We start from the raw sequence: 16,625 nt of genomic DNA on the forward strand, positions 1-16,625 counted from the left end.
GGGGAGTAAGTTTTAACAGACTCTCTTTCAAATTATGTTTCTCTTTGGTGGTATAAGAGACATATTGTTTTCTCCCTGCCAATAAATCTTAGACAGATAGATGTTTGTTTTTTAAGGCCTTGTTCTGAAATACTTAATTGTTTTTCCTAAGGAAATTTTAAAAGAACTCTTTGATAAACAAGGAAGAATACTTTTCCTTTCCTTCTAAAAAAAGAAAAAGAGAAAAGAAAGCCTCTTTCTTACCTTCAACCCGTGATTCCAAGTATTTATCCAACTCTGAATCTTTTCTCACTGCTTCTTCTGAGACCTTGGGGGCATTTGAAAAGCAAACTAGTACAATACTCATGTTATCTCGACTTCCCTGTATATTAAAGAAAGAAAAAGAAATAATTATATTTCTATAGTCTAGTAACTTTCTATTATTTACTTCAAAAACAGGGTTAATTACATTAATTAGTTTATTTAATCATCCAGAATATACACATTTAACACATTCAATTTCATTCCACAAAGAACTATCTGAAGCACACTCTGAAGAAACAAGGTCTCTTATGTATGGCTAAATCTGTATTTTATAACTTTTGATTCTGTGTACCTATTCTTATCCACCACATTCTACAACCTGAGAATTGAAGGTATCTTCATATGTATTAAATCTTCTAAACACTACTTCCCACTCAAGATTGCATATTCCCAAAGTGATTGATGCCCAAAACTCATTCTCCCAAACAAATGTGCAATTTTTTCCCAACTAGTTACTTGCATTTACCAATGCTACTAAAACTCTATTGATTTTGACCTAGCTGAAAACTGTCAATCATTAGGATACCCAAGACACTAAACTGAACAACTATAAGCAGAGAAGAAAACAGTTAAACTGGAAATTGCTCTGAGAGTATAGCAAAAAAAAAAAACAAAAAACAATGGAATGTAACTGATGGCTGAGATACACTGTAGTCAGAGGTAATAACTTTTGAAGAAAACACATCAGATTATTACAAATGATCTATATTAAAAAGGAAGCACAGAATATATACTACTCTATTACAATGAGATTATGAGAACTGAATTTAAAATGTTTTCTCATTATTTTTCCTATTGGTGTATTACTTTGAATGAGTTTCTTAGACCAGAATGAAATTGTTTTTGAAAAAGTGAATTTTTTTCAAGTCCCCTGTATTCCAATTTACCATTCTAAAAAAATTTAGTCATTGAAGGTGGTAGGCTATTTTGTCTGATAGTTGGGTTTGCCAACCCAAGTGAAAAAGCCAAGGCCACATCCTCTCTAGTCTTTTCACTTTGACCAGAATCCAGGCAAGCATTGTTCAGTTCAGACTTGCCGCCTTTTCAGAACCTATATGACACAAAAAACAGGCAAGCCTTGAAGAACTTCTGCTACCATCATCTAAAAATCAATGAGCAAAGTTTGAAGGCAGTGGAGGTCAGGTCTTAAAGTCTTCAAAAAGAGTAAACTCTCTCCACAGACTCTCATGCTTTAGTAGGAAGAACTGTCATGAATATATTACCAGATTCTTGGTATCCGGGGAAAAAAATCAGGATTTCTAAAATGGCCCACATTAATTTCATTCCTTAATGAAACCAAACTTTCATACCAACTAATATTAGAAATACTGCATTGGCTGTATGCGTGCGTGTGCGCGCGCGCGCACACACACACACACACACACACACACACACACACTATGGTTCCAAACAGACCCCCATCCTCCCAAAAAGGGAGTCAATACATTTCACAAGATTTATCAATCAGGATTTACCATATAAGTTCAGATCAGGCAAAAATTTTATACTATAGATATTCGAGAACCAAGCATCACTTGAATACTAATGATCTTTTAAAGCACTTTTATGAATAAATAGAATTAATGCCTTATATTTTGGTAACAATATTAAGAGCATTGTTTAGCCATTCTTAATCAATATATATAATTTCCATTAGATTTTTATAAGTTATAAAACATAGAGCCTATCAATAAAATTAACTGAAACAGTTTAAGAAGTTTAAATACACAAATATATTTAAAGGAAGTAATTTACATTTACATCTCAGCATGTGATTTCAATGATGCTGTTAATTTTTATATAGCAATTAAAAAATTCTTCCCTTTTTGGTTTTATGAAAATCATCCTTGTATAATCAGTTAATTTACCAACTGACAGGATATATGTCTTCATCAAACATTTATAGTTTCATATTGTTAAATGGCAACTCTGATAAATGATTTCAAAAACAATGATGCAACATTTTATGGTTGTGAAAATAAAATGAGTTCTAAAAAGTGTAAAGTGCTTAGAATTGCATTTGGCTCATAGAAAGCAATAATTGACTGATAGTATTGTGATTATAATGATTATTACAATCCCCCAAGATTTCATGAGTTAACGTATAAAAATGCTTGTAAACTATTAGGGCATGACAAGTGCTAGAAGTGCTAGAAAATATTAACATTTCATTTAAATCTATTATCAGAGAAACATCTACTTAAAAATTGAATCTACTCTGATTTATCTCTCTTCTTAAAGTAGTAATACCTACTGAGCAATAATCGTTAAGTGCTAAAAAGCACTGGGCTAAGTGCTTTCCATGGCTTTAAAAATTTATATTCAATCTTTCAAACTAAATTCAAAGCGATCGTATTCTATTTTAATCATACTGTTTTATGATATTGCTAATCCTTGGTTTTACAATACAAACAAGTGGAGTGACAAAATTATGTAATTAGAAAAACAGGAAAAGATAAGAGGTCTATTTAATTCCTTCAATAACATGCAGTGGTTCATAAATGTGTTATGTTTCAACACAAAACGGCTAACTAAGCTTCTCAAAACGGATTTCAATTTGAATGCAGCTTCATTCAAAGGAACTATGATGGTCAACTTCCACTAAAATTGAAAGAATCCTGTGTTCCAATCTCTTGTCTCTATTACCATCAGTGATCATTTCTGAGATTCTAAGACTCTGCCTAGAATCTGTTAGCACTACCAACAGGAATATTTAATCACTTTAAAATGATGAAAGCTATCAAGTGAATAATGCCACCAGAATTATTTAAATCTCACATTCAGAGGAGTGAGGTCAAAATTCCTGAAAACTACCATCCTTTCAATGTAAGGGACAATGCAATTTATCCACAATACAAACTTCTTTCTTTACTTCAGATTGCAGATTAGCTTATTGGCTATTCCCTCAAAACTACATATTATTCACTCAAAAGAATGGTATGCAACCATGAGAAATGATTTAGATCAATACTTATAAATATGGAGATCTCTCTATAATATATTGTCGAATGAAAAAGTAGAATAACAATTATAATGATCTCATTTTTATAAAAATATACATACTTGCAGGTAGGCAAAAAAGACTGGAGAGATATATACCACAACAATGCAAGTAGCCAACTTAGGTAGGTAGCAAAATTTTTGAGCATTTCTTCATTTATTCTGAATTATCTGTATTTTTTTTCACTAACAAGCATAGACTATTTTTATAATCAGGGGAAATGCTGTTTCCATTTGCTAGTCAGGCAAAAAACATATGCTTGCTTTCATCTTAAAAAGCTGCAGATCAGAATTTCTCCATTTAGAGTCCAAGGCAAAAGACATTTTTAGAGTCACTTACTATTCATTTGATCACTGACGACCATCAATACTCTATACTTAACTCATCCAGAGAAATAAAAAGCATACCGTATACTAAAAAAAAAAAAAATCAGAAGAGCTAGAGGTACCATTAAAATTCTTTCAGAAAAAAAGCTGTCAACTAGAAATTTCAGCTCTTAAATTTTCTCTTTTTGAAGTTGTCTCTTTCCATTCTATGGAAAAGAAGTAGATACTTCACCAAAACCTGAGCATTTCCATAGACTCAGAGATCCTTCTTGAGAAACTTTTTGGCCACGCCTGTATGTTCCACAACTTCCATGATGGGGAGACAGAATGGTTCTAAGCTAGACAGAATAAATAAGTCAACACCTGTATTTAATATAATCAAAAGTTAGTTTTGTCTTGATATCTTTTTAATCAGAAGTCATAGAATACCTGTATATTCCAGGCACTGGCCGGTTCGAATTTTAATTGTTACTATATAGATGCCATCGAAAATCCACATGGAATTACTAAATACTATCTGTCTGGATTTTTTTCCCCCTATTACTGACTGTATCAAGTTAAGATTCATAGATTACAACTCTAAATTCAACTTTAAAGTCCCACAAGAATTCTTCACAATATTACATTTTATACTAGCCTTTGGTTTTTTTATCAGTGATAATAAAAACATCTGTGTATATGAAAAGAATTTTTATACCTCCTACAAAAGACATTATCCACCATGTCATATATTACTTACAAAGAGTCACATATAAATTCTTTTATATTCTATTGCTAGGAAAAAGCTTCTTTTATTAGATAATAAAGAAGTATACAACTCATACTTTTACTTCAATTCAATTTTATCTTAGCTTCTAGAAGGCTCAGAACTAAATTACAAAACTTTACTTAGCCTAGGTTTCTGGTATATCTTCCAATATTTATGTGGCTCTTGATATTTTAAACATCTAGTACAGAATTATACTACACACATATTTTATCAAACTGCTTCATAATCAAGTATAAGATACCTATTGCCGATGTTGAGAATTTGAATCGAAAGTCACAATTCTGTATAGATGCCTCTGCCACAGGAACAAGCCATAAAGTACTTAAATGACAACAAATAATACAAATTTATTAAACTTAATTTTCAAATTAGAAGATTGAGGTAAATAAGAATGGAAAAAAAAGTGTTCCATTTTTGGTGAAGAAAATAATTTTAAAATACACAGTTCTTCCCTCATGAAAACATTTAAGTTTTAAGAATTTAGGTTTGCTTAATTTTACTTACCGTGTCTTTTCAAAATTAACAGGGTATTTTAATTATAACAAAAAGACTTACATACCTTATGTAAACAAGTGTCCACTACCCAATTGCACACATTTTCCAGGTCATCAGATACCTCAAGCCTAGATTTAACAAATTCACAGAGCTCCTCATTACTCATAACATCCCAGATCCCATCACAAGCCAAGATGATAAATTCATCCTCTTCTGCTCTTAAAAGTTCATAAACCTCAGGCTCTGGAGAAACAAGTTGTTCTGTTGGGCCCTTGCCATCAACACACTTGTAATCATAGTCCCCCAGAGCTCGAGATACTGCTAATGAACCATTAACACGTTGAATCATTACACTGCCTCCTGCATTTTGGATTCGCTCCTTCTCCCTTGGATTGCAAGGTTTGTGATCCTGGGTAGAAAAGCAGACTTGTCCATTCCTATACAGAACAGCACGTGAATCACCACAGTTGATGAAGTAGATATGCTTAGGTGAAATCATAACTCCCACTGCAGTTGAACCGCTAATGAGGTCTGAAAAGTTACGCATGTATTCATCAATTTTCAAAAAGCCAGTTCTGATACCATTCTTGACATTTTCCACTGAAGGCTCAAGAGCAGATCCTGATTTTCCAGTTGCCCTGAAGTCTTCATTATTAGTGATGTGTTCTAGTAAATGTGTTGAGCAGTAATTTGCTACTCGGGATCCAGCATGACCATCATAAACTGCAAAAAATGACCAGTCTTCCAAGCCGTGAGGAATACCTACAACAGCTGTGTGTGCATCTTCCATTTCTACTCTCCATCCTTGCATGCTGCTCAGGCCATAACGTAAACCATTCCCAGCACCATGAGCATTATGTTTCTCAGTTTTGGGTTTATCCAAAAATGCACCCATGTTTAGTAATAAATCTGAAAGAAAAAAAGATTATAAGTGTTATATGTTTCAATTCGATAGAGAATTATCTACAATATTTCATCTATTCTCTAGTAACTCCTATCCAAATATATTTTTCAGTATTATCCGAATTTATTGGAACAATGGCAAAAAAAGAAAAGGAAAAAAACAGAAAAGAAACCAAGAAAATTTCCCCATACATTTTTTTTTTTCTAGAAAAGTGGTTTCTCAATTCTAGCACATTAGAATCGCCAGACCAATTAAATCAGAATCTATTGGAGTAGGACCCAGATATCAGTACTCATTTTAAAGCCTCTCTGGTGATTTATATATACGGCAAGTTGAGAACTACTGTTTTAAGAGATAGGAAAACTAAGAAACAAATCCTGTTTTGGGTTTTTTTTTTTAAATTCAACTTGTAACTTGTGGGTTCAATATACAAGACTGAATTTAGACTGTTGCAACATCTTGTTCAATAAAAAAGTAAGCTAATATATTTTTGAAATATTTCTAAAAGCAAGTATTGTAATCAAAAATTTCCTCTCAGTGATCCTGAAGAAAACCCCAAAATTCAGTTAAAACCCAAAATCTCCATTCTATGAACATTTGATTTTATCAAGGTTTTACCGCATGTCAGATTGAAAACTCTACTTGGATTGACTGAAATTCATTACTTGAATTCTGTTAAAAACAAATATAACTTTTATGATGTGTTAAAGAACATACTTAATATTGCTGAGTTTTGTAATCTATAAAGTAGCATTAGGACAGCTTTTACTCAGTGCTGGCTGACAAAGACTTAAAACCCATAGAAAGAACGGTAAAGTACTACCATGCATTACCTTTCCTCGCAACTTTACTTGGACTATAGTGGCTCTCCAAATCACTATACTATACTATACTATACTATTCTATACTATTCTATACTATACTATACTATACTATACTATACTATACTATACTATACTATACTATACTATACTATACTATGTTCTAGTATGTTTCCTGCATATAATTCTGGCCCTAACACTCACTAGCTGTATGATCTTGAGTAAGTTTCTTAGTCACTTGTAGACTCCACAGCCCTATTCCTACACCTAAAGATGTTTTTTTCAGTAAATTAGGACCTTCAAAGAAGCATGCTGAAGACTGAGGAATCACATTTTGAGAGACACTTATCTAGATCAACTGACATTCATTTAGATCTAGGTATCTTTGTGAGGTACCTTTTTCAGCTATGTCTGTTACCTAACTTTACAATAAGATTATATATCCCCATTTGTAACAACCCAACAAACCACCATATAGGTAGAATATATTTATAAATTATACAAAGTTTATAATTTTAATGAGTTACATATAATACTGTACTAATATATTATGTGTACCAATATTTATAAAAAGGAATTTTGAAAGGATAAGATTTTAAAATTATATAAAAATATTTTTCATTCAAGTGTTATACAAAATTATATTTTACATTGAGAGTAATGTAATAGAATATGCTTATTTCTGAACATGTTGGTTTACCACTTTGATACAATAATATAAAAGCCTACTTTTAAGTACATTTTTAGATTCTTGTTTTTAATGGCTACTTCACCTGAAAAAAGAAAAAGACAACTTATAAAGATACTGAAATGCAAATGTAACTAAATTGTCAACTGTATTTACCAAAACACTTTTAATCCCATCTTCCAATTATGAAAAAAATATTTTTGTCATTTTCATCATCTTGATGTTCTTGCAATTAAGGTGCTGCTGTTTTACGTTTCAAGAAATAGGTTCAAAATTCTTTTAAAAAATAATTTTGAAATTTCTATTTCCAAATTTGTTTTTAATTTAGGAATAAAGAAAGGCGGGAAGAGAGTCTTAAACACAAAGCTATAGCCTGGAAGGTGAGCTTGGAAAACCATCAGGAAACAAAGGAGCCCCTGAGGCTGGGCAGCCAAATGCTGCTGAACGCTGAGGACAACCTTGCTTGCTTGCTGATGCTGCTGGTGCTGCAATGATTCCTACTTACCACCTTTCCTCTTGGCAAGTCACTTGCTCAAAATTCAAAGTCTGGGGAATGAGTATCTAAATGACCTAGCTTACTTAGGTCACCAGCACACCTATTGGCTGTATCAGGGACTGCATTCTTTCGCAAATTGATAATTTTTTAAAAAGTTCCAAACTGATCTCATTTTAAAGTTGGGGTTTTTCCATAATTATAAAAAATTTAATTTTTAAAAACATCATGAAATAGCATAGGTAAGAGTTTATATAATGTATACATTTAGCTAAAGAGTAATAAAATGAACACCCATCTACCCATCATACGGTTTAAGAAGTAGAATATTATCAAGACCACTGAAGCCCCCTATTATCCTGAATGTTATAATTAGTATCCCTTGTATTTTAACCAATTTCATGTGTGGTTGTTTAGTTTTTTATATTTGATACTCTACATTGATGTAAAGTAGAGTATGTATTAATTTTTTTTGGCTCAACATTGTATTTGAGGTTCATCTAACACTGATACAGACAGTTGTAGTTCATCACATGCCACTGTATGCTTGTACTGTAATTTTTATCCATTCTACTATCAATGAATATATCTCATTTTTAAAATTATAAAACAGTGCTGTTTTGAATATAAGTGCTTTTTTCCCAACAAAAATCACAAAACAAACCATTTCAAACATTTATTTCCCAAATGCTCTTTTGCTAATACTACTTTCTTTAAAATAACTACTTTCATAGTAAGTAACCTTAATCTTGAATGAAAAGATTAAGAATGTGTGTGAGTGCCTGTGTGATTTCTTTTATCTAAAAACATCTGCATACTGCTAAGGAATTAGCAACTCTTTTTAAGCTCCATAACTCTTCAAAGAACTTTTTGCTATAAGATAATCATATGTAGTAAAATACTTTCTTGATGTCATCTCATTTATAAATGCTGTAAATAACTCACTATATATTAAAGGTCTTGCTTTCATAAAATTAACTAAACTACATGGATAACACCCAACAGCTCTTTGTAAACTCCTGGTTCAATTTCTTTGCTGCAGTAATTTGCCTATGAATGATGTGGTGAAGGTTTTCACCTTAAATAACTATGATTTTTCTTCCATAAAAGGTTGTCATTATTAGAGAAGCCATTGAGAATATATATTTGTATAGCATCTATTTGCTTTTACTATTCACCCCCCAAAAACATTATCACTCAAACACAACTTAGCAAATACTAAGGGGATTTATGTTACAAATACCGATACTTTAATCAACCTTAAAGCAATACTACAGTGTGTAATTGTTCTGATATTGGTTTCTTCAAATTAGCAATGTTTACTAATAAGCATGTTTCAAAGCAATCTGATGACAAAGGAATGCATTTTAATTTTTTGCTATACATTACATGTATTATTTCAGTCATTGTGACCAAGGCATTGTTTCCCCAATGGCATATCCTTCTGTTCAACAAGAAACCTGAAAGGGCCTTGTAAATATTTATAATTAAATTCAGTGAAATTTTATAAAGTATTGTACTGAATGTTGTATGGCTTTGTCAATTACCCCTGGAAAAAACTCATAAAAGTTAGTTTTTATCCTCAGAAAGCATTATTTTTAAAAATGCCTTGCTAATTTGTTATGATTTCATGCTACCATTTTAGCTACATGTCAAGCCATGCTGTACGCTTAGGCAAGGTACAGTTCAACAACAGTAAATACAGAACCATATTTCAAACAATCCTCTTTAACAATCTCGGATTTTTTTGAGGTTGACATTTCAGATCTGATTATACCGTAGTTTTTATGCCATAATATGAGCTCATATTGGGATTAGGGGTTCTAATGTTTTTTATGTTGTATATTTTCTTATAATTTTAATCTATCTGATTTTTTTTAGGAATCTTTTACAGTCACTTGCTCATTCCTTAAAGACACTTTAGATAAAAGTAGATCATATGAAAATCAATGTCATCACATGTAAACTTTAATGTGATACATGCCGAATACAAATAAGGACGTGAAAATTCTATTCTTTATGATTTCTCATCGGCCTGTTATGACATACTAACAGTGTGGGGAGGCCAGTGTAAGTCACTATACTAAATGCAATTTGCCTTTTTTAAGATGAAAGACAATAGAAGTTCTAATTTTAAAATACTACTTCTAATGGATGGTCCTGCATACTCACTTTAGAGACTTGATTTATACAGCTCTGTGGGCCTCAAGAGTTTTTACAAGATTGAGACTATATGTGTGGTCTAAAGACTGAATAAACAATGTTCTCTGCACATTTTTCCTTTTCTATTACCCTCTGAGAAAAATACATTACTGAACCCAAAGCAACATATTATCATTATTTCTTTCTCTATCACTGGTACATAGTAATTGTACTATGAAGTTAAGAATATAAGAAATAATATTTTAGAAGGGTTGTCGTACCTGGAAAGACTGAGGACTACTATCTTTTTTATTTAAGTAATTTGGTTAAATCACTTTAAATAATCACATTTTAAAAGTCAATTAAAAAGTTTCATATGTGTCTATATATTATATAGCATTCTATTCTGGGATGATTCTAAAATTTTACACTTACAATCAGTGGATAAAATACAGCAATAAATTATTCACACTTTTAATATATTTGTAAGAATACTACTTTAACTTTGTTCAATTAATTTAAAAGTACATATAATAATAGTGCAATGGTCACTCATTCAAGTACTTTTTGAGTACTTTACATGTCAGACACTATATTAGGTACTAGAAATAAAGCCTTAAAAGAACTTAGAGTCTGGTTAAAGATAAAGAGCAGTGCAGATACACCTGAAACTAATATAATATTGTATACCAACTATACATAAATTAAAAATAAAATATTCTTTACTTAAAAAAAAAAAAAAAAGACCAGTGCACAGTTTATAAAGACACTGATTTTGGGTACAATGGGACAAGTACAGGAATGACAAGAAGAGGTATCAAAAATAGCCTTATGTAGTTAAATAATTTTTTTTCCAAAGAAAGAAGCTTAAGCTGAGACCTAAAAGATGGAAGTGGGAAAAGGAATCAGCCAGCATATAGAGACCAAAGAAGAGTAAGAGCACAATTAATTTGGTATAGCGTGTGTGTCTGTGTGTGCGTGAGTCTGTGTGTGTCTGTGTGTACGCACACAAGAATTTCAACAGGCAAAGCAGAAGCATTGAAATCCTAATAATATGTCCTACTGAGATGTCCATTATCTACTTAAAATCATGGATAGGGAACCCAGAGGTGTGTCATCCTCTTCTTGCCTGAGCAAGTAGCAAACCGAACTGAAAAACAACTGCTTTTCGCTGAGAACAAATCTGGAAAAAAAGTTCCAGAGGCTCTCAAATTTAGACAGGTATCTATAATTTATATTCTTCTCTAGAATGAGCCTCCACATAAAAACTCTGATACCTTTGAGTTTGCTTACAAACCAACGTTGTACGGGGGTGAGGGAGAAGAGTGGGCAACTTTCACATATAATGAGTCCAATTTCAGGTAAAAAAAACTTTAAGGGCTGCTCGAAATACTCAAATTTTAATACTATTACAATGTTCAAAATAACGTCAAATACATGCAAATGTGCATATTCAAAAGTTACTAACACTACTTATCATCAGATAATTAAAACACTTGCAAAACTGAATTTCAGGTTCCCTTTTTTCTAAATCCCCCTTTAGCTCACTCAGAATCATCTCTACTGGATTCATATCACAGAAGCTTTTCTCTCTCTTCCCCCTTAAAAATATCTAAGGAATTGAACTTCACCTAAAGAACTAGATTCACAGATGCTGGAGAAGAAAAAAAGGTGATCTCTAATATAAAACACCAAAGTAAGATTCAACAGATAAAATTCTCTACTGGTCCTAAAAACACTAAATATAGTGCACTTAGTTAATAATTTATTTTGGTGATAAACTCTGACAAGAATAAGAGAAATTATTTGAAGTATTCTTTTTAATTCCTTTGAATTTAGAGTTCTAGGTCCCTTGCCTTTGCTGGCAGGCTGTGGCTGATTTGTTCTTATCAATCACAGTGAAAGAGGGACATACTTCAAAGCTGCCCTCAGTTATAATCAAGCCCAACTATATTTCACAATAATAAAGAAAACTGACAGCACAGTAGGAAACAATAATAGGTCATCAAAGAATATAGCTTCATTCTTTCAAACTAGTTACAAATATAAAAATGAAAAGTGAAGAAAAAAAATTTTTTATATTAAACATTTATAGTAACTGATTCCAATATAGCCAAAAATCGAAAGCAGGACTATTACGTTTACCATAATTTGAACACTGAATTATTTTAAAATTGTGTCCTCCCTCCTTAACTACTACCCTCTATCTCTATAAAGTTACATCCTTCCTGAAAAGTCAGACCTGGGTCTGACCTCTTCCAGAAATCCTTTCCCCACGGTGCTGTATTAAACTTCATCACCACTTTCTTCTTTTCCACCCATTTAGCACTTAACACATGCTCCTTTGCATAATTAATGGCTCTTGGTGTATAACCCCCAATTCCCCAAATAGTAATTTATATTTATTCCTCTGCCAAAACAAGACTGAATGAATGTTAGAAATTTAAAAAAAAAAAAAAAAAGCTTGAGAGAAGTCGTTTAACAAAGCAACACTTCCATCCCCAATAAATGTGATTAATTTATGTGGCCTTTACCATAAGACCATAGTCTCTTCTAAAATTGAAGTAGATACCATGATGAAAATAGACATTCTTTGTATTATACTTAAAAGAAAGGACTCAGGTGAAAATAACTGAACTCATCACTCTAATGTCACAGAAGAGCCTCATTCTGTCAAAGAAACATTTCCAGGGAGGTCAGCATCCAGGAATGGGATGTGCGGTAATTAATGGATGCTAACATGGTATCCATCCCATGAAGGAAATCCAGGAGTTATATTATATGAATAAAGCTGTATACCCTAGAAGACAAAGTATACCCTAGATCATGTATTTGGGTCATTGCGCTGTGTTTATTTCTCTTTGGAGTTCCTCTATCTTTAATAAAGCTTAAAAGTTCTTACCTTATCTCAATTACATCAAATTAAGGGAGAAAATGCTCATATTCTACAGAAGGCATTAAAGGTAAACTGAATGCTCTCTGCCTCCCTCAGTATTGAGGGGCAGTAGTAATGATGGATAGAGTCTCCCAGAGGGGAGAGAAATTCTGGCCTAAGTAAACACTGGGAATGAGAGGACTGGCCACTCCTATCTTCTTCTTCTTCTTCTTCTTCTTCTTCTTCTTTTTTTTTTTTTTACACAAAATAATAGTTTATGCACACGTTATAAGCATAAAGTCAATTTATCTACTAACAGTTCATTTCACAGGATAATCTATAAGGTTTGGCCATGAAAATTTTCTCACATGAATTACAAAAACATCTATTAGAGGAGATTATTAGAACCAAATGCCATATTTTACTGAAATGATCTAGGAAAGCTTCATCCAACAGAAACTCCAGAAAACAAACTATGTTTTTGACTATACACATTAGATCCAGACTTCAGAAGACTACACAAAATGGTCCCAAAAGAACCAAAAAACCTATAGCGACTAGAAAAATATATTTTCTGATAATAAAAGCATACTAACTTTCACCAAAAATACAAACACATGCAATAAACATCATCTTAAGACAATGAACTGGAGGAAACAAGGGAAAGAATGCCAAAACACTGCATTTGATTCCTGGCTCTACCAAGTACCTGCTTTTCTATAAAGGAAGCATCTCTTCCAGTTCTGAAATTCTACATTTTTAGTCTGGTTAGTAAGTAAATTACCAAATACTACCAATAGCTGTAAGATTATATGACATTGTACGACCAAAATACAGCTTACGAAGGATAGAACAAGTCCCAGGGGACAAGTCTATATTTCATATGCAATGCTTGATTAATGCTAACAAAAAAAAAAAGTTTTAAGAATTTTAACCCTATCTCTCAATTTCCAAATGAAACTTAGAGGATATGCAAGCTCATTGCCCGAGGTTCCCAAAACAATAACCATCGTATCCTCTTTTCCAAATTAAAACCCTCGAGTCAAGCATGAATTCTTACATGAAATATTATACATCTCTCCTATCAAAAAAGTATTATCTTTCTGAACTCCTAGAAGTAGTATCTCTCACACACAAGGCAATTAACTCCATTCTGCTCTATGACAAGCCTTATACTAAATATTAACATTTATACCACATTAAATGTATGTGCTTGTGTCATATGGAACCAAGTTTCAATTTCAATCTTTAAGCAGAACTAAGCTTGCTTGTTATATTTTTATTTACCCACTGTGGATTTCACTTTTTTTAAGGAAGGAGTCACTAATTTGGCATGATTATCTTTTGGGGAATTTTAGTTTTACATTCTATGTAAAAGAAGTCAATGCTTCTGCATGTTATTGGGCACTATTTGCCTTGAAGAACGGCTGCTGACAAAAGAAGGGAATAACATTTCAATAGAGAACACCTCTGACTCATAGAATATAAATTCTGAAAATATAAAATGTATACAAAGTCCTGTATTATATACTTTTTTTTTTTACCTCAGAGGGAGTTCAAAACATTTATCAGATTCTTCAAGAACTTTTTTGAAAGCAAAAACAGGAGAAAAACAATAGCCATAAAGACCAAGAATTATTTAGTTTCACCTGATCCAAGCTTAACTCTGAATGGGCCAAAATATTTAATGATTCATATAAAGAACTTCCAGTTAAAGATGAAGGACTGAACACAAATGTTTGTTTCTCTTCTGTTCTGAAACCCCACTAAACTGTAATAAGTGACTATTTAAAATCCATAAAGATAAAGCTAATGGGAGTAGAGACAACAGCAACCTAACTGTGAAGGCTGGGAGGCAGAAGAACCAAGACTCTGACTTAGTGGAACAGTAAGTTACAAACTATGACAGCTGTGAGTAAAAAAAAAGAGGCCGCCTCCACCAAAAAGGCTCAGGTGTTGATGGTACCTCTGGAAGTGGAGGTGAAACCAGAGCTAAGCAAGAGAGTAGTAAGAGCCTAGTGAAGTGGTTGGACTCCCCACAATTCTCCTTTCGGGTTCAGTGTAGCTCAATGAACAAACACCACTCTCTCTCACCCCAAAAGAGATGGAGGTTTATTTCTGAAGAAGGTAAAGAGGACTTTTGGAACTAGAGAATACCAGCCAGGGATGAGGGGTGGAAACTAGACTTAAAATATAAAATTAAGTGAAAGTTTACACACTTATTTGCTTGATATACTAGCCTTTTTCAGACACTTGGTTCCTAAAATGCTGGCAATCAAATTGATATCCTCTAAGCAAAAACCAAGAATCTTTAGAATCTCACTAGCCCTATAGGAAAGATCTAAAAGCACTAACATAACATTGGAGGTTACTCAAAAAAATAGGTGAAAATCAGCCAAATCGCCCTGCAGTGAACCTCAGAGCCAACAAATCCCATGGACAGTCAAAGAGCTTCCAATCAGCTACTCAATGCCCATTTTAACATATAGACCAACAGTCCATGGCCAAACATAGAACAATTTCCTATTATAAGAAAGAGGGACCAAAATAAGCAGAAAAAGGCAGTTTAGAAGAGAGCTGGACCAAGTTGGGAAAAGAAAATTTAAGGTAAGAAGAGACAGGGCAGGCAAGCAATCTCTTTTCAGAAAGATAAGATTTTTGAATCCATGAAATAACAGGATGCTATTAAAAGGAAAAATAAACCATTCAGAGCAACAAAAGAGCTCCTGTAAAGTGAAAACGTAATCATAGAAGAGAAGGATAGAAGTTGGAGAAAACTCCCAGAAATTAGAGCACAAGACAGAGATGGTAAAACAGAAAAGAATCAGTCCAGGAGGTCAAAAACCAAAAACTAGAAATAAGAGAACACGAAAAACTGAAAAGAAGAAATAATTTTTTAGAATAATATAAGAAAAGTTCAAACTGAAGGGTAATGATTTCAAGATTAAAGGGCACACTGTGCCAAGTGCAGTGGATGAGAAGACATCTACAAAGGCACATTATCAAAGCTTTCACAACACTGGAGATAGGATAAGAACCTATAAGCTTTCAGAGAGAGAGAGAAAGGTTTCATACTAGAGCTCAAGAATCAGAAAGACACTGGTCCCAGCTGGGGGAAAATTTCGGGTTGAATTAATGATTAGTACATCGAACACTAAACAAAACTTAACTCCAGGGAGAACAAGAAATAAAAAGTAACACTATCTTGATAAGAACAGGAAGAGTCTGTGTGTGGGTGTGTAGGGTGTGTCTGGAGTAGTGTGCAAGAGCTAAATCTCATCTTTGGTAATGGGAAAGATAATTCCTAAACCTGAAAAATAAAAATCAAGAAGCACATTATTTAGAGATTTGAAGGCAAATTCCAAATGAATTAGCCATAAAAGTTCAAAATGATTGGTTCTGGAATCTTCTCTAAGAAGAGGAGCTTGTAGACTTAGTGGGTTCTTTATGTTAGTTTTATTTTAATTACAAACTAAATTAAAGAAGCATAAAGTAAAACAACAGCACACAACATAAGATTTAAGGAACTGTGTTTTGAATCATGAACTAATTGCCTTAATACATAAAAAGGTCTCATAAATAGGTAAGAAAATGACCAATGTGATAGAAAAATGGACCAAAAAACTCCCCACAAATATATCTTAAACTATGCCTAACCTCACATTCATAAGAGAAATGAAAATTAAGACTATACTGAGATATCATTTTCAAGTATTAGAATGGCAAAAGATCAAAGGTTTGATAACCATTCTCTAAAAGAGATTAGGCAGAAACACATACTGTTGATACTAATAAACTCGTATAATCT

The 16,625-nt window shown here is 32.7% G+C and overlaps 1 protein-coding gene across 2 annotated transcripts in view; it reads right to left on the reverse strand.

Annotated features, from left to right (window-relative positions):
- Positions 1 to 16,625, reverse strand: part of PPM1B (protein phosphatase, Mg2+/Mn2+ dependent 1B) — a 61,410-nt gene that overhangs the window by 17,792 nt on the left and 26,993 nt on the right. For both annotated transcript variants that reach the window (XM_006909634.3, XM_006909633.2), the window contains exons 2-3: positions 4,959 to 5,803; positions 244 to 361 (exon numbers count right to left, since the gene is read on the reverse strand). In XM_006909634.3, the coding sequence (XP_006909696.1) occupies positions 244 to 361; positions 4,959 to 5,789 (949 nt within the window). In that variant the 5' untranslated portion in view covers positions 5,790 to 5,803. The remainder of the gene's footprint in view (positions 1 to 243; positions 362 to 4,958; positions 5,804 to 16,625) is intronic.

The sequence above is a fragment of the Pteropus alecto genome, unplaced genomic scaffold (assembly GCF_000325575.1).
Source record: "Pteropus alecto unplaced genomic scaffold, ASM32557v1 scaffold131, whole genome shotgun sequence".
Lineage (NCBI taxonomy): Eukaryota > Metazoa > Chordata > Mammalia > Chiroptera > Pteropodidae > Pteropus > Pteropus alecto.